The sequence below is a fragment of the Pocillopora verrucosa genome, chromosome 10, assembly GCF_036669915.1.
Source record: "Pocillopora verrucosa isolate sample1 chromosome 10, ASM3666991v2, whole genome shotgun sequence".
NCBI lineage: Eukaryota > Metazoa > Cnidaria > Anthozoa > Scleractinia > Pocilloporidae > Pocillopora > Pocillopora verrucosa.
The window spans coordinates 6,222,840-6,242,364 of record NC_089321.1 but is presented as its reverse complement, the minus strand read 5'-3'; the positions used below and the strand labels follow the sequence as shown (position 1 = coordinate 6,242,364).

Sequence of the window (19,525 nt, the reverse complement as noted above, 5' to 3'; positions counted from 1 at the left end):
TAGCTCAGGTGTCAATGAACAGACCTGCGTAACAGTATTTTGTCCATGGAGGAAGGCATAGTTTTGAATAATAATAATTGATAAATACTTTTAAATAAAGTCTGAGATCATTTGAGATGTCTTGTTGTCATGAAAAATGGCATCTTTGCAGAGCCGAGAAGCACACTAATTACAAAGCTGTGAAATAATCTATTCCTTTTTTTTCAAATGTAAAACTAAACTGTCTCCATCATCAATTCCATTACCATCTGTCTTTCACTCCTTTTTAAGGGAACACAAAAATTATCAAGGAACATATCATCGCCAGCGTAACAATTCAGCGATGGAATAATTCAAAAGATTAAGTTCCAAAGGGAAAAAAAATAAAAATTGAAAAAACTAACGATAAAAATCCCTAGGAAGAGAATGAATGAATGTCGCTCCGGTAATTAAATTTTTGGGTGGTGAAATAGACTTTTTGGACTGCTCGCTGGCATCACCTCGAGAGGCAGTTGAAGAGTTATGGTGTTATAGAAAATCGTGTTGTTTTCAGATGAAACTTATTCCACGATGAGTTTGTAGCCCTGATGAGCGAAAATATGAAAAGAAAGATTGGAAATGACTTGATGATTTTCCCTAGAAAAGGCAACACAACGCAATTATAGAAATGTATCATTTTTAACAACAAATCGTGACCATTTCAGTTCTCCATTTCTTTCCTGGTTGAAACTTTAAACCAACGTGAAGACTGATGAGGTACCGGCAACGTTGGCTCCAGCAAAACAAGTGGATCTCGTCACATCCGAATCAAACTCCATTTATACCTAAAATTCAACAACATACATTACAAATATAGCTTTCAAAATTTCCGGTTCGTTTATGCAAGTTTACCCGTCATGTATGTAAGATACACTGATAACAAACAAAGAAACTGCATAAAAAGAGATGTAAAGGGTATTGTGAAGAAACCTTTCGTGGCTAGTAGGTATCTCATATGACACGATTTGAGCGGTTTCTCTACCTATGTTCGCTAACAAAATGACAATTATCATCTCCTTATGAACCCAGTTGTTCAAAACGCGGTGCCTAAATGGACAAGGGAAGTGGACGAGAATGAATTTACAAATCCCACTATCAAATAATCAGACCAGATACGCTCACGACTGTACTTCCACAGATTACAGAACGTCGCCATTCTATGTTCAACCTGTAGCGGCCCAGAGACTACGCCCACTAAGAGATCGACTATCGCCAGATGGATGATCAAATATATACTCCGCCGCTGTAGCTGACGCTTATTCTTCACAAAGACAACAATAGTGATAATATTAAGGATGGCAATGGCAAGGCATTCGATATATATTTTTTTTTTTACTGTTTTCAGTTCGAAATTGACTGTTGGTTGTTGTGGAAAAAGGAAAACCGGAGGACTCAGAGAAAATCCTTCAGAGCAAGGACGAGAACCAACAATTAACTATACCCACATATGACGTTTCAGAAGTCCTGTAGGCGAGCGCTCTCACCACTGCGTTTTTGCGTCTCGCGTTTTTGGTTTTTACGAGAATTCCGTTTCCCGTGATTTCAGTATTTTACTTTGATTTTTTTGAGTAATAAACTGAGAGAACTGCTGTTTTCCCCGGGAAGGTTACAGGGCTGGTGTGTATGTGTTAACTCGCGACATCTTAGACTATGGCAGCTCTTGTGGCAAGGTGCTTCCTGATTCAGATTGGGCAAATCAGCTTGACCATGGTTATCAATTTCATCCCGACTTGGTACCAGGACTGTCGTTGACGACAGCAACATAATTTCTCTCCTCCGTCCCCAGTTACCTCGGTCTGAAAGGAGTTACCCAGAGTTACCAGTTGATGGGTAATGCTTCATCTATATATGCTTAAGCTGGGCCTCAGTGACGTCGCTATTGCATAACGGAACTTTTCCTTACCCATTTCAGTCATCCATTCATATATATACTCTAAAGGCAATAAAGCCTATAGGACAAGATCTTCTCTGGCGAAACAAATACTCGCTGACTGAACATATGAAATTCAAACTTCATTTGAAGTTTCCAACGATTTATCCAAGACCTTCTCAAGTTCCGAAGTGGCAGGTCATTATGCGACTTGGAGCTCAGGAAAATATTTTTAATGAGCCGGCTCTCACCGAAAAGTTGAACTTAATTCCCAAGAAGGCGATAGGATTAATGTTCACACTTCCCTTGGTCGGTTCAGTAAAGTTATACCTTTCCGTTCTCCGATGTTCATCCGCTGAGCTAACGAAGAGCGTTTAGAGACTCTTCTCTATATCATTACGTTCATGCGTGACGCCCTATTTACAAAATATTAAATTCAGTTAAGTAATGCATCCCAGGTTTAAAAGTCCCTTTTTGCGGTCAAAGTTAAGTTTTTATGCAAGTGAACACAATATCAGGGCTATTGAATAATCCATTTTTATTCAAGATAATAACTATACTGTATCAATCATTTGTTCGTATACCACAAGCGTAGTTTTTACTCATGTTAGGATTTTAATGGAAACTACAAATAAAATGGAAATGCTGCTGAAATGTTGCTCGGCTAAGAAGTTAAAGTTATTTAAAAAACAAACTTCATCAATGGTTTTTCTACCATCAATCTACGCTCTCCTAAGGTTACGAAGTGGCAGGTTTGCTGAGGCGATACGAGAAAGGTCTGGGACCCTGTAAACTAGCTGTAATAAACCTTCTCTGAATCCTGGCATCCGACGAGCGTAAATTATAGGATTTACAAGTGAGTTAGCTAAAAATAGAACTAGCACAGCCATATGAATATGAACATTTATGAAATAAGTGGAGTAGTTGCCAGCCCATCCTGCATATATCATCGCTGGTATAAAACAAAGTAAAGATACAAGTGAGACGATAAGCGCAGTACCCGTCAGTTTTCTTTCTCTTTTTGATCTAGAATGGAATTGGGGATGACGACTACACCGTACTTTGATAGTAATGAGGATGTAAGATACACAGATAACAAATAGAGAAACTGCATAAAATAGGCAATACAAGTAAGTATTAATTACCATTCGATCAACAATTCCCCTTAAGAAAATTTGAACTGCTTCTCTAACAACAGGTATTAACCAAATGGCAATAATTATGGCTCTATAAACCCACTTCCTCACAAAGCGATGCCTGAATGGACAAAACGTTGCGTGTAGCCGCTCTAAGGAAACAGCAATAAGATTTGTAAGGGAAGCGAACGAGAATAAATGTAAAAATGCAAAAGATAAATTATGAGGCCAAATAGTCCTTTGTCTGTAATTCCACAGTGGACAAGACCACCCCATTATGTGTTCAATCTGTAACGGCCCAGAGACTACACCCACTAAGAGATCGACTATCGCCAGATGGATGATCAAATATGTACTCCGCCGCTGTAGCTGACGCTTCTTCTTTACAAAGACAACAATGGTGATGATATTAAGGATGACTATGGCCAGACATTCGATGATGAGGACTACAAGCCATGGAATACACTGCGAAGCTGAGGATAAAGGCTGCACTTTCATTGAGCTCTGTTAGCTGCTATGAAAATAACAGAAAACAGTTCAAGCAAAGATGAAATGAATAATAATTCTCAATAAAGAAAGATGTCAAATATACAGTAGAAAGACCTGCTCCTCTTCTCGGAGCCTTGAAAATTTCAAAGAAAAATTAGCTGTAAACACGGCGAAATATAACTAACATTTTTAAAAGCAAAAACACCCCTTATGTTTCATTTTCCACACCAAGACGTTTAACCATTGTCTTTTCTCACTTCGGATAAATTTCTTCACTCACGCTTGTTGTAGCATGCTAAGGAAGAATTTAATGCAGACCAAACTTATCAGTATTAGAACTCCAATTTACATTTTCCGAATGATTGACAGATAATAGCTGAAAGAAAAACGGCATTTTTAGTGCAGAAAAACTAGAATTTCAGATTAAAGCATCCGCCTAAACTCCACGATTGTTGGTGTGATTAAAGTCCTGTATCGTGGTAAATCCACTTACAGAACAGCTGAAAATAGAGAATCAACATAAGCAAATTAAAGGAGTGGAAATGAATAGTTTCTAAAAACCTTGAATGGAGGTTTGAAAGCTTTTGATTGCCACGGGAGAAGTTTATATCATTGAAGCAGGCAAGTTTACTGCCTTTGAACAATTTACTACAAATAATAGGTCCATTTGTAATTTGTTTTTTTCTTTTTAAAGGAGTTTGGGTAAACTCGAAAAGTCATAAACTATGGCGGCTCTTGCGGCTAGGTGTAACTTGATTCGCACTGCAAAAGTCAGATGTAGAAATAGGGTTGACAATTTTATAGCGTTTAATCACCAATTCAGATTGTCGGTGACCATAGCCACAGAATTACATTTGCTACCTTTCTTTTGTACTTTGACTCATTTGATGTTCCTTTTTTTTTGGTGCAATACATATCCAGAAGATTGATAATTCAGCCTCCCTCTCTCTCTTTGGAACGAATTTCTTCTTTTTCCAACGATTTAACATTATTTTGATGTACTCTGAATAAGCAAAAGCCTTTATACAAGAGGTCTTAATTGCCTTAATCGTTTTATAAGCGTCAAAAGAGACAAACTAAAATAAGAAAATTTCCACATACTTGTTAAAGATTGTCGATGGCGTAAATATGATAACAAAGATGGCAAGAGGGGATCAAGATGGTAAATGTTGTACTCGGTAATGAAACAAAGAAAGATCTTTTCATCGTCTGGTCACGAACGTGTAACGACGGCTGAGGAGCGACGGGCTTTTCACAAAAGGTTTAAAATATAAATAAAAATAAAAATAAGATTCTAAAATTTCTCACAGGTGTGCAAAGGATTTTCCATAACTTCTCTCCACCCATTTAAACTCGCTTTACTTCATCACACCAAAACAAGAGTTTGGAAAGGTATTAAATCTTACGAACATACCTCACTGACAACGAAGTAGTAGGTGTCCTCTAAAAAATGAGTTAGAGTCAAATTTGACCAAAGGCGGTTTTCCGAATGAATAAGAAAACAACAAGCCAAACCACAAGCAGCCCACGCTCACGTCTCGAGAAAAAGCCAACGATTAATTCATGAACGCGTCACGCGTTGTGCGACTCGGTGTTAAGCTACGAGAGGAACCGTTGAAAATTTGAACATGTTATAAGGAATAGTATAGGGAACGAGATAGAGTCGATTTACAACCATAAATATTTCGAAATATGAACATTTCGTCTTTTGCCATGAATAACAATGATGGTAAAGCAAGCTTAAAACAGCAGAAATCGCCAAAAACTACAACGGATACACAGGGTATGAGTAAGTTTTATTGATTTTACGAGAAAAATGTTCATATTTCGAAATATTTATCGTTGTAAATCAACCATATTTCGTTCCCCATACTATTCCTTATAACGTGTTCAAATTTTCAACGGTTCCTCTCGTAACTTAACACAGAGTCACACAACACGTGACGCGTTCATGAATTAATCGTTGGCTTTTCTTGAGACGTGAGCTTGGGCCGCTTGTGGCCAAACCTGTACGTCGTTCATTCGAAGAAAGTTCCGTATCTATGTAAAACCAAAGCGCCGGCAAAACGGCTTCGTCTGGAAAGTCGATACCTGAATATCAAATAAATTAAGATGAATAGTTTCTAGAAACGTTGAATGCAGTTTTGAAAGCTTTTGGTGTTTACAGGAGAAGTTATATCACTGAAGAAGGAAATTTAACTGACTGAAAAAACTTTTCAAAATTGAAATACGCGGCATTTTTTTAAATGTTGTTGATTATGGTCCACAAATTTTTTTTTTCCTTCAATGGTCGATTTTTCATTTGGTAATAATTTCTCAATTAAAGGCTTTATTTTCTTGCAAGGTAGGTCATAAGTAAAGGAAACCTATTGGACAGGACTTCATGAGTATCATCATAAGTTCGACGGTCTCATTTTTTGAAACTAATTCAGTTGAAATCTCATATCTTAAGCTAAAAATATTCTCATGAATAAGACATTTATTGACGGCCTCACGTTCTCTATCTCACGGGCGAGATCATAAAGGAAGTAATTAGAGTACCCGTATTTATTTGGCTAGAAGCCGAGCGATTTTCACAAAAAATTGACGCTAATATTTGGTAAAATCTGAGCCATAGAGAGGGGTTTGGCTTATATTTTTTCGACTTATTAGAACAATTATAAATGGGCACGCATTCGCGTATAAGCCGAGCGAAAACAAATAAAATAAACTGAGGGTACAGTATGTATCTAAGTGAACCCAAACCGCTGGCAAAACAGCTTCGTCTGGACAATCAATACCTGAATATCAAGTAACTGGAGATGAATGGTTTCTAGAAACTTTGAATGGAGTTTTGAAAGCTTTTGGGGTTTACAGGTGAAGTTATGTCACTGAAGAAGGAAATTTAACTGGCCGAGAAACCATTTCAAAATTGAAATACAAAGCGTTTTCTTAAATCTTTTAATTATGGTCAAAAATTTCCTTTATTCCTTTAAAAAAACTTCGTTAATCGATTTTTCATTTCTTATGTAATTTTCTTTTATTAAAAATAAACTTCTCTTGAAAACTTAGTTCCTCATTATATTCAGTTCAAGGAATTGCCCATCTCAACTCAAGTTGTTAATGACAGCTTTGGATTATATTTCCAATGAAGTATTCGCACGATAACTGCGTAGAAGTTTTATGAGCAGAAATCGTTACAGCGATGGTAAATACTGTGCATCTTTTAACATGTAGTTGTATAAAGATTGCGTTGTTGAAAGTTAGTCATAATTTCTTAATTAAAGACTTTATTTTCTTACAAGGTAGGCCATTAGTAAAGCAAACATACTGGACAGGACTTCAAAAGTATAATGATGAATTAGACAGTTTAATTTTTTGAAAGCTAATATAGTTGTAATATCATGTCATAAGTTAAAAACTATTTTCATAAATAAGACATTAATTGACAGCCTTGCGTGCGTTTTACGGGATCGTAAAGGACGTAATTAGAGCATGTTAAGTTGAGTGCAGCTGAACCAGGAGAAATTTTGGATAAAGACTGGAGTGTATCACGTAACCATTTTGCGCATCCCAGATCATATAAAAACTTAAATTCAATATGCGATATTCAAAGGATAGGGTTTAAAGGTTTTTTTGTCACCTATAGTCTTGTTTTGTTCGAGACGATCTTGTCCCGGAGTTTCTGCCTTCATTTACCTAATTCAAATAAACGAATCCAAACTTCTGAAGGCTGTATTTTAAACGTATGGAAATATATACGTAATGAAGCAATTCAAGTGAGGAATTATTATTAATGGGGTAGGGGGTGGGGGAGCATAATAAAAGGAGTAATTTAAACCGGGCATGCAGAACTTTGGAGTACTCGCTCTATGCACGATCATTCACCCACCTCGGGAAGAAGTCCTTCTTTGCTTTTTTAGGGTATATTTCTCAAAAAATACACGCGTGTTTAGAACGTCACAACCGTGTTTAGACTGTAAACATAGACTCTCATCTAAACACTTATATTGATCACGCACTTCAATTCTTTAAAACTGCAGGAGTCTTCTGTTTTCCAAACAATCCAAAACGTAGGCATTATAAACCCAGTTGCCTATAAAACGAAGCCTATGGATGGAGTGTTTCTTGAAGCCTCAATGAAATGTACAGGAAGATTTTAATTTCGGCAAGATAATTTGCTCTTTTTATCCACATTGATGTTCTTTGCTCTGAATTATCTGATCTAATACACTGAACTATAACACTCTTATATCGATGTTTTGTTAGAAATTCCTTATTTGAACCAATCAGCCTTTTTGAGACTTTATATGTGGTTACAATGGTAACATTTTCTGCCTCGTTTAATGATTCTTCCCTCTGGTCTTCTACCAAACGCAATAAAACGCAGCGATAAAGTGGTTGAGGAAATCTTTTGACATCAAAAGATGAAAAACGCTCGTAAAATGCAAAACATCGCTCTACTGCGGTAGTTAGTTGTCTGTAATACAACAATTTGATAAGAGGTCGTCCGCCCATGCAGGATAACTCGAATAGTATCGGCATGAAACCTGTTTTAAAAATAATTGTAATATGAACCGCCGTCAATATCATACTGCAAGTAAACTTAATTATTCACCGGTTATGGTTATTCACCGGTTATTCATCCCGGGTTTGTTAAAAGTCGCATTTATTTCGCTTCAAGTCAAGCTGTCGTAGAAATGTACACAACGTCGGGCTTATAAAAAGTTGAATAAACTGTTTTTATTCAAAGGCAAAACTATACTGTATCAATTATCTGTTCGTATACCACCAGCGTAATTTTCTCTTACTCATGTTAAGATTTTAATGGAAACCAAAAAATAAAGTGGAAATGCATGTTACTCGGCTAATAAGTTAAAGTCATTTAAAAAAACAAACTTCATGAATAGTTTCTTACCATTAATCTACGCTCTTCTAAGGTTACGAAGTGAATCCTGGCATCCGAACAGCGTAAATTATAGGATTTACAAGTGAGTTAGCTAAAAATAGAACTACCACGCCCATATCCATATGAACATTCCTTAAACAACTGGAGGGAAAATGAAGACATACTCCATATAACATCACTGATAGAAGACAGAGTAGCGATACAAGTGTGACGATAAGCGCAGTACCCGTCAGTTTTCTTTCTCTTTTTGATCTAGAATGGAATTGAGGATGACAACTACATCGTACTTTGATAATAATAAGGATGTAAGATACACAGATAACAAATAGAGAAACTGCATAAAATAGGATATACAAGTAAGTATCAATTACCTCTGCATCAAAAATTTCCAAAAAGAAAATTTGAGCGGCTTCTCTAACAATAGGTATTAACCAAATGACAATAATTATGGCTCTATAAACCCATTTCCTCACAAAGCGATGCCTGAATGGACACAATGTTGCGTGTAGCCGTTCTAAGGAAATAGCAATAAGATTTGTAAGGGAAGTGAACGAGAATAAATGTACAAATGCAAAAGATATGTGATGAGACCAAACAGTCTTTCGTCTGTAATTCCATAAAGGACAGAGCTGCGACATTCCTATTTCAATCTGCAGCGGCCCAGAGACTGCGCCCACTAAGAGATCGACTATCGCCAGATGGATGATCAAATATGTACTCCGCCGCTGTAGCTGACGCTTCTTCTTCACAAAAACAGCAATGGTGATGATATTAAGGATGACTATGGTCAGACATTCGATGATGAGGACCACAAGCCACGGAATACACTTTGAAGCTGAATAAAGAGGCTGCATTTTCTCTGAGCTCTGTTAACTGCTATGAAAATAACAGGAAACAGTTCAATAAGCGATAAAATGAAACATGAATTCAATATTCTCAATGTCAAAGTATGTCAAAAGTTGCTTTTTAGGTTTTTTAACGTGTTTGACCAACTTAGTTTCGTCCGTTGACTTAAACCGATCCTCGTCTTTCTTTATGCGAGATTCATATCTGGAAATTTAATCATGATCAGCTTGTTCCGGTTTTTTTCTTTCGATAAAGACGAATTTAATGATATAAATCTCTTTCGATGTTCACTGAATAGGCGGAAGGCTTTGCCACTGGTGATCTCAATCGCGTTCGCAAAAAAAATAAGAGATTCATTTAAACTTGTAACTTGTGATGATTTGCCATGGAGTGCACTCCGAAGCTGAGGCGAAAGGCTGCATTTTCTCTGAGCTCTGTTAGCTGCTATGAACATAAGAGAAAACAGTTCAATCAAAGATAAAATGATATATAAATTAAATATTCCCAATAAAAAAATATGTCAAATATAAAGTAGAAAGACTTGCTCCTCTTCTTGGAGCTGCTTTCGAAATACGGTTGTTGTTGTTGTTGTTGTTGTTGTTGTTACCACCTTGACAATTTTCATGCCAAATTAACTGTTGGTACGGTAACATAGAACTAAATTTTCAAAAGCAAAAAACTTTCTTATGTTTTATTTTCCACTTGTAACGAAGGCTGAGAAGTAACAGGCTTTTCACAAGAGGTTTCAAATCCCTCAACTGTTTCATAAGCATTAAACGAACGAAACAAAACGAAAATTCGAAAAAAATTCCCACAGGCTTACAAAGGATTTTCCATAACTTCTCTCCACCCATCTTAACTCGCTTTACCTCATCTCACCAAAACTAGAGTTTGTAAATGTATTCGAACATACCTCACTGATAACTAAGTACTTCGTATCCTCTTAAAAATAAGATTGAGTCATAATTGGACCAAAAGTGGTTTTTCGAACGAATAAGAAAACAGCAAGTCAAGGAATAGAGATAGAGAATAAACACACCACTATCAAGACTCGAAATTAGTTTTGCAAATGTCTGACATGATATCTGGATGCCGGAAGACGTTCTGAGTGCAGCTGAACAGGAACAACAGGTAAACTGTTGTACACCTGTATGTCGTTAACTCAAAGAAAGTCCAGTATCTAAGTGAACCCAAAACGCGGCTAAACAGCGTCATCTGGAGAATCAATACCTGAATATCAAATAAATGAAAATCAACAGTTTCTAGAAACCTTGAATGGAGTTTTGAAAGCTTTTGGTGTTTACAGGAGAAGTAACATTACTGAAGAAGGCAATTTAACTGGCTGAGAAAACATTTTAACTGGCTTAGAAAACATCTCAAAATTGAAGTATGAGGGATTTTTTTAATGTTTTTCATTATGGTCCACAAAATTTTCTTTTTTCCTTTAAAAACCTTCTATAGTCGATTTTTTCATTTGGTAATAATTTCTTAATTAGACTTTATTTTCTTGCAAGCTGGGTCATGAGTAAAGCAAACCTACTGGACAGAACTTCACTCATCATTGTTTTTGGTTCCACTCAAAGAGAAGGAAAACTGACCGGAAGCTCACTAATCGTTGCAATTGTATCGTCGTTTAGTTTTCTGGAAGCGACAAAATGTATGCATTGCTTTTCATTTTAATCATTTAGATATTTGTACCGTTTCTATCCTTAGTCGACTCTTATACGAGTCTTCTTGTCTACTCTCAGCCAGGATTCGATTCAGAGACTGGAGCGTATCGCGGATCGTAGATCACATAAAATCCAAAGTCAACACGCGATATTCAAAGCATCGGGTTTTAAGAGCTAATGTCAGCATGCATCAGACAAACAGTGGCAAGTCACATAAAATTTGCTTTCACTCCTACTTTCATATTTTGCAGCCCAATATTTCCTAATAATTATAGTGTAGTTTTTTGAGAAAACATATTTTAGTTTTCGAGAAATGACTTCTTTCGTTCGATCGCTCAAATATGCAAATTTTCGTACAAAGGATTTTCCATAACTTATCTCCACCCATTTTAACTCACGTTACCTCATCTCATCAAAAATAGAGTTTGTAAATGTATACGGACATACCTCACTGATAACGAAGTACTTCGTATTCTGTGAAAAAAAAGTTGGAGTCAAATTTGACCAAAGGTGGTTTTCCCAATGAATAAGAAAACAACAAGCCAAGGAATGGTGATAGAAAATAAACACATCACTATCAAGACTCGAAATTAGCTTTCCAAATGTCTGACATATGATATCTAGATGTCCGAAGACGTTTTGAGTGCAGCTGAACAGGAACAACAGGTAAGCTGTTCTTAACCTGTACGTCGTTAATTCAAAGAAAATTCCGTATCTAAGTGAGCCCAAACCGCCGGCAAAACAGCTTCGTCTGGACAATCAATACCTGAATATCAAGTAATTGGAGATGAATGGTTTCTAGAAACCTTGAATGGCGTTTTGAAAGTTTTTGGTGTTTACAGGTGAAGTTATGTCACTGAAGAAGGAAATTTAACTGGCCGAGAAACCATTTCAAAATTGAAATACAAAGCGTTTTCTTAAATCTTTTAATTATGGTCACAAAATTTCCTTTTTCCTTTAAAAAACTTCGTTAATCGATTTTTAATTTCTTATGTAATTTTCTTTTATTAAAAATAAACTTCTCTTGAAAACTTAGTTCCTCATTATATTCAGTTCAAGGAATTGCCCATCTCAACTCAAGTTGTTAATGACAGCTTTGGATTATATTTCCAATGAAGTATTCGAACCATAACTGCGTAGAAGTTTTATGAGCAGTAATCGTTACAGCGAAGGTAAATACTGTGCATCTTTTAACATGTAGTTGTATAAAGATTGCGTTGTTGAAAGTTGGTCGTAATTTCTTAATTAAAGACTTTATTTTCTTACAAAGTAGGCCATTAATAAAGCAAACATACTGGACAGGACTTCAAAAGTATAATCATGAATTAGTGTAATTTTTTGAAAGCTAATATAGTTGTAATATCATGTCATAAGTTAAAAACTATTTTCATAAATAAGACATCAATTGACAGCCTTGTGTGCGTTTCACTGTCTCACAGGCGGGATCGTAAAGGACGTAATTAGAGCATGTTAAGTTGAGTGCAGCTGAACCAGTGGAAATTTTGGACTGGAGTGTATTACGTAACCATTTTGCGCATCCCAGATCATATAAATACTTAAAGTCAATATGCGATATTCAAAGCATAGGGTTTAAAGGTTTTTTTGTCACCTATAGTCTTTGTTTTGTTCGAGACGATTTTGTTCCGGAGTTTTTGCCTTCATTTACATAACTTATATAAACGAATCCAAACTTTTGAAATCTGTGTTTCAAACGTATGGAAATATATACGTAATGAAGCAATTCAAGTGAGGAATTATTATTATATTATTGCGTTACTTGCTCTCGAATGGGGTAGGAGGTGGGGAAGCATAAAAAAAGGAGTAATTTAAACTGGACATGCAGAACTTTGGAGTACTCTTTCAATGCACGATCATTCACCCACCTCAGGAAGAAGTCCTTCTTTGCTTTTGTAAAGTATATTTCTCAAAAAATGCACGCGTGTTTAGAACGTCACAACCGTGTTTAGGCTGTAAACGTAGACTCTCATCTAAACACTTTTATTGATCACGCACTTCAATTCTTTAAAACTGCATGAGTCTTACTTCTTGGTGTTAAGGTAATGTTGTATGTCTGATAATTTCCGTCTAAAGCTATATGATGATATGCGATAAATCTCGCTGCTTAATAACTTTAAAGCGGAAAATGTTTCCGATTAAAACGGTTTGAGCATTATCATTTAATGAAATTTCAAGAAAACAGGCTATTCATTGGCATTTTCCTGGTGTAGGGTAACATGCGATGAGCTCTGCGTGTTTCTTGAGTTAACTGAGGGTGAACAGTGAATTTCCCATCCGTTTTTAGATATCAGAAAACGTTAGTGTAATGTTGAATTTTTCAGTCTTTCACCATTTCGGAAAAATTAACGGTGAACGAGGGTTTTTGTGCTGTGCTTGCTGTTGTTTGCGGTGTTATTTTCCGGAGTGGACTATCTGGAATACATTCGTGTTATGACAAGAAAGGTCTGCTTAAAGGTTTTGGGTTACTCTGTACATGCAATTTGGACGCCAAAAAGTGCCAAAAAAGTAATTACCGAAAGTTCATCCGAATCACATCGATCGTACTATGGGCGCGAACTCAGTTCTTCTCTTCCGCCTCAGCCTAATTTGCATAAATATTTTTGGTGGGCAAACCTCGTCAGGAGCAGGAACAATAGGCAAGCTATACTACACCTGTCAGTCGTTAATTCAAAAAAAGGTCCGGATCTAAGTGAACCCAAATCGGCGGCAAAACAGCTTCGTTTGGAGAACTAATAACTGAATATTAAATAAATGGAGAGGAATAGTTTCTAGACACCTTGATTGGAGTGTTGAAAACTTTTGTTGTTAACAGGAGAAGTTACATCTCTGAAGAAGGCAATTTAATTGCCTGAGAAAACATTTCAAAATTGAAATACGAGGCATTTTCTCGTGTAAGTATTTATGAATGGTCCACAAAATTCTCTCTTTTCCTTTAAAAAACTTCTCTGGTCGATTTTATATTTCTTATGTCTGTTTATCAAAAATAAACTTCTCCTGTAAACTTGGTTCCTTATTATATTCAGTTCAAGAAATTGCCTATCTTAACTTAGGTTATTAATTACAGCTGTGGATGTTATTTCCAGTTATGTATTCGCAAGATCCATGGGTAGAAGTTTTACGAACAGAAATCTTTAAAGCGGTGATAAAGACAGTGCATCTTATAGTATGGAGTTACATAAAAATTGCGTTGTTGAAGGTAGGCCATTAGTAAAGCAAACATACTGGACAAGACTTCAAAAGTGTGATCATAAATTAGACAGTTTTATTGTTTTAAAACTAATACAGTTGTAATCTCATATCTTAAATTAAAAATACTTTCATGCGTAGGACATTTATTGACAGTCTTGCGTTTCACTGTCCCACAGGCGGGATCGTAATTAAAGCGTGTTAAGTTGAGTGCAGCTGAACCAAAATTTGGATGGAAGCGTACACTTGCAATATTGAGTTAATTTGGACGAAGCTCTCTACTTTATCGTACTTAAACTGCATAATACAATCGGAGATGAGCTATTTCCTAGATCCTAGAGTTGAATTTTTAAAAACTGTCGGTTAGTACCCGAAAATATATAATATTAAAGGGGAAAAGTGACCCAGCCGACAAAACGTTTGAAAATAGAACAACACGGTGACATTTATTTCTTTAGATCTATCGATGAATTTTTACTTAATTTAAGAGTAACTCCAGAGGGAAAAGAAAGTATTCTCTCCTCATAATAATTCCGATTTTTTTTATACTGGCTATTTGAAACTCCTCGATGATTTTTTCGTTCCACTCAAAGAAAAACCTAACTCCACACTAATCGTTGCACTTATATCGTTGTGTAGTTTTCCAGAAGCGACAAGGTGCATCGCTTTTCATTTTAATCATTTAGATGTTTGTACCGTTTCTATCCTTAGTCTACTCTCATATCACCAAAAAATGAGATGGAAATACATGTTGCTCGGCTAAGAAGTTAGAGTTATTTAAAAGACAAATTTTATATCTAGTTTTCCTACCATCAATCTACGCTCTCCTAAGGTTACGAAGTGCCAGGTTTGCTGGGGCAATACGAGAAAGGTCTGGGACCCTGTTCACTAGTTGTAAGAAACCTTCTCTGAATCCTGGCATCCGAAGAGCGTAAATTATAGGATTTACAATCGAGTTAGCTAAAAATAGAACTAACACAGCCATGTATATATCAACATTCCCTAGATAAGTGGAGGAAAAGTGAATACATGCAATATGTATTACCGCTGGTAGAAAACAAAGTAACGATGCAAGTGAGACGATAAGCGCAGTACCCGTCAGTTTTCTTTCTCTTTTGGACCTAGTATGGAATTGAGGATGACGACAACATCGTACTTTGATAACAATGAGGATGTAAGATACACAGATAACAAATAGAGAAACTGCATAAAATAGGAAATATAAGTAAGTATCAATCACTACTACATCAAAAATTTTCAAAAAGAAAATTTGGGCGACTTCTCTAACAATAGCTATTAACCAAATGACAATAATCATTGCTTTATAAACCCATTTCCTTACAAAGCGATGCCTGAATGGACAAAATGTTGCGTGTAGCCGTTCTAAGGAAACAGCAATAAGATTTATAAGGGAAGTGAACGAGAATAAATGTAAAAATGCAAAAGATAAACGACGAGACCAAATAGTCTCTCGTCTGTAATTCCATAGTGGACATAACCACCTCATCATGCGTCTAATCTGAAGTGGCCCAGAGACTAGGCCCACTAAGAGATCGACTATCGCCAGATGGATGATCAAATATGTGCTCTGCCGCTGCAGCTGGCGCTTCTTCTTCACAAAGACAACAACGGCGATGAGATTAAGGATGACTATGGCCAGACATTCGATGATTAGGAACACAAGCCATGGAATACACTGCGAAGCTGAGTAGAATGGCTGCATTTTCTCTGAGCTCTGTTAGCTGCCATGAAAATAACAAAAAGCAGTTCAATCAAAGATAAAATGAAATATGAAATCAATATTCTCAGTAGAGGAATATCTCAAATATTGCTTTTTACGTTTTTCGAAGTGTTTTGATCGACTAAGTTCCTTCCGTTAATTTAAACTGATCCTCTTGTTTCACGCAAGATTCATATCCCGAAATGTAATCATTCAGCCTCTTCCTTAGTTTTTCCTTTCGATAAAGACGAATTTAATAATATTGAACTTTTTCAGTCGATGTTTACTGAATAAGCGGAAAGCTTTGCCACTAGTAATCTCTATTGCTTGTAAGAAATTTATAGCCTCCAAAGACAGATGGCAACAAAAAATTTAGAGATCTTCTGGAAACATAATAGAAAGACTGAGTATAGAAAGACCTGCTCCTCTTCTCGGTGTCGCTATTAGAATTACGGTTGTTGTTGTTACCGCCTTGAAAATTTCAAAGACAAATTAACTGTAGGCACGGTGAGATATAACTAACATTTTTAAAAGGAAAAGCATCTCTTATGTTTTATTTTCTACACCCAGAAGTTTAGTCATAGTCTTTTCTCGCTTCGGATAAATTTCTTCCTTTGTCAATATCATAAGCAACAAGCTGGAGAAAGATATCTTTTTCGTCGCGTTACGATTATTAAGATTATCAATGACACATTTCCGTCCATATTGATTCAGTTTTCCTCATCTCATCGAAGGCAGAATTTGCAAACGAATCTTTAGAATATTTTGAACTTATCTCAATGATAACGAAAGTGTTTTTATCCTTTTAACGAACTGAGTTTGAGTCAAATGCAGAAAGGGCGGTTTTCAAATAGAAAGGAAAGTAGTATGCTGAGGAAGAGTGCGATGCAGACTAAACTTATCACTTTTAGAACTCCAATTTAGTTTTTCCGAATGATTGACAGTTTATAGCTGAAAGGAAAACAGCATTTTTAGTGCAGCTAAACAAGAATTACAGATAGAGACATCCGCCTATAACCTTCGCGATTGTTATTGTGATTAACGTCCCGTATGGTGGTAAATCCACCCACAAAACCGCTGAATAGAGAATCAACATTAGCACATTAAACGAGTGGAAGGAAAGAGTTTGTAAAATCCTTGAATGGAGCTTTGAAAGCTTTTGGTTTTTGCGGGAGGAATTATATCATTGAAGCGACTGGCTTTGAACGATTTGTTAGAATTATGAAGTCCATATGTAATTTGTTTTTTTTTTAAAGGAGTTTGGGTAAACTCGAGAAGTCATAAACTATGGCGGCTCTTGCGGCTGGGTGTAACTTGATTCGCACCGTGAAAGTCAGATGTAAAAATAGGGTTAACAATTTTATCGCGCTTAATCGCCAATTAAGATTGTCGGTGACCATAACAACAGAATTATATTTGCTACCTTTCTTTTGTATTTTGACTCACGTTCATGTTCCGTTTTTTTTTTGGTGCAGTATACATATCCAGAAGTTTGATAATTCAGTCCCTCTCTCATTTTGAAACAAATTTCCTCTTTTTTCAACAATACAACATTCCTTCAATATGCTCTGAATAATAAAAAGCCTTTATACAAGAGATCTCGATTGCCTTAATCGTATTATAAGAATCAAAAGGAGCTAAAATTATAAAATTTCCACATACTTGTAAAAGATTGTCGATGTGTGTAAATATGATAACAGAGATGGCAAGAGGGGATCAAGTTGGAAAATGTTGTACTCAGTAATGAAACAAAGAAAGATCTTTTCATCGTCTCGTCACGAACGTGTAATGAAGGCTGAGAAGGAACAGGTTTTTCACAAGAGGTCTCCAATTCATCAACCGTTTCATAAGCATTAGAAGGAGGAAATAGGAGTACAATTCTAGAATTTTCCACAGGCTTTCAAAGGATTTTCCATAAACTCTCTCCACCCACTTTAACTCGGCTTACTTCATCTCACCAAAACTAGAGTTTGTAAACGAATGAAATCTTACGAACCTACCTCACTGATAACGAAGTACTTCGTACCCCCTAAAAACTGAGTTAGAGTCAAATTTGACCAAAGGCGGTTTTCCGAATGAATGAGAAACAGCACGCCACGGAATAGTGATAGAGAATAGACACACCACTATCACGACTCGAATTTGACTTTCCAAATGTCTGACATATGATATCTAGATGTCGTAAGACGTTTTGAGTGCAGCTGAACAGGAAAAACAGGTAAACTGTTCCAAACCTGTACGTCGTTAATTCAAAGAAAGTTCCGTATCTATGTGAACCCAAACCGCCGGCACAACAGCTTCGTCTGGAGAATCAATACTTGAATATCAAATAAATGAAGATGAATAGTTTTTAGAAACCTTGAATACAGTTTTGAAAGCTTTTGATGTTTACAGGAGAAGTTATATCACAGAAGAAGGCGATTTAACTGGCTGAGAAAACATTTCAAAATTAAAATACGAGGCATATTTTTTAATGTTTTTAATTTGGTTCAAAAGATTTTTTTTTCCTTAAAAAACTTCTTAGTCGATTTTTCACTTGATAATAATTTTTCCTTTGATTTTGAGTTGAAAAGTTGTGGCAGCGTGATCTAAGATGTTACAACACTCATCAGAACAAAGAGTGCGACATTGTGGAGAATTATGTAAATGTCTGAAAATTTGAGAATGCAATCACTGATCAATTGCAAGTGCCCACCTACGCGTGTGGATAAATGTCGAGGGGTTTCGCAGACAAAGCAGGCATTAGAGTCCGCACATAAAAACTTGTAAACCATACACGTACGGAGCCCACGAGGGTCTTTCACACCAAACATATCGGCTATTTGAAAAGATAAAAAAACAAACTTTATATCGATGTTGTTACAATAACACTTAGCAAATCGGCGAACCCTTTTTTGCGCGACAAAAGAAAAAGGGCCAATGTAAGGTGATTCAAAATAAAAGTTAGTAGTTGTGTCTGAAACGGAGACCGGGGGATCGCACTCATCACGGATGAGCGTGAGGTACCGATCGACAACCCCTTCAACCAGATGGGCTGGAAAAAGATTATTTTTAAGGATTTCAGTGAGTTTCTTGATGTCTTCGTAGAAACCCAACCATGTGTTGTTGATCTTGTAGGCTCTATCAACAAGAGTGCGAATGAGACCCAGTTTGTAGGGATAAGGTATAAAGCTAAAATAATTAGTAATCAGTCAACATCACCAACTTTATCATATTAATGTAATAATTTCTATATTTAAGACTTTATTTTCTTGCAAGGTAGGTCATAAGTAAAGACAACCTACTGAACAGAACTTCAAGAGTATCGTCATAAATTCGACGGTGTAATTTTTTGAAACTAATACAGTTGTAATTTCATATCTTAAGTTAAAAATATTCTCATGAATAAGACATTTATTGACAGCCCCACGTTCACTATCTCACAGGCGGGATCATAAAGGAAGTAATTAGGGTATATTAATTTGACTGCAACCGAACTGAATTTTGGATGGAAGTATACACCTGATTTGCGTTAATATGGAATGAGTACGTTACTTTATCGTTGTCAAACTACAAAATGCTATCAGAGATAAGCTATTTCCTTGATCATAGAGTTGAATTTTTTAAAAGCTGTTGATTAGTACCTAAGAATATATAATATTAAACGGGAAAAATGATCCAGCCGACAAAACTTTAGAAAATAAA

At 36.1% G+C, this 19,525-nt stretch overlaps 2 protein-coding genes across 2 annotated transcripts; both read right to left on the bottom strand.

Moving 5' to 3' along the window:
- Positions 1-2,555: 2,555 nt before the first annotated feature.
- LOC131768747 (histamine H2 receptor-like) lies at positions 2,556-3,522 on the bottom strand. Its single transcript, XM_059084473.2, has one exon. The coding sequence runs from the start codon at positions 3,520-3,522 to the stop codon at positions 2,611-2,613; it is 912 nt and encodes a 303-aa protein (XP_058940456.2). The 3' UTR covers positions 2,556-2,610.
- An 11,416-nt stretch (positions 3,523-14,938) lies between these two features.
- Positions 14,939-17,915, bottom strand: LOC136283959 (adenosine receptor A3-like). The gene is made up of 2 exons (XM_066173567.1): positions 17,842-17,915; positions 14,939-15,863 (listed from the first exon to the last, which is right to left on the bottom strand). The coding sequence occupies exon 2, from the start codon at positions 15,842-15,844 to the stop codon at positions 14,939-14,941; it is 906 nt and encodes a 301-aa protein (XP_066029664.1). The 5' UTR covers positions 15,845-15,863; positions 17,842-17,915.
- Positions 17,916-19,525: the final 1,610 nt, after the last annotated feature.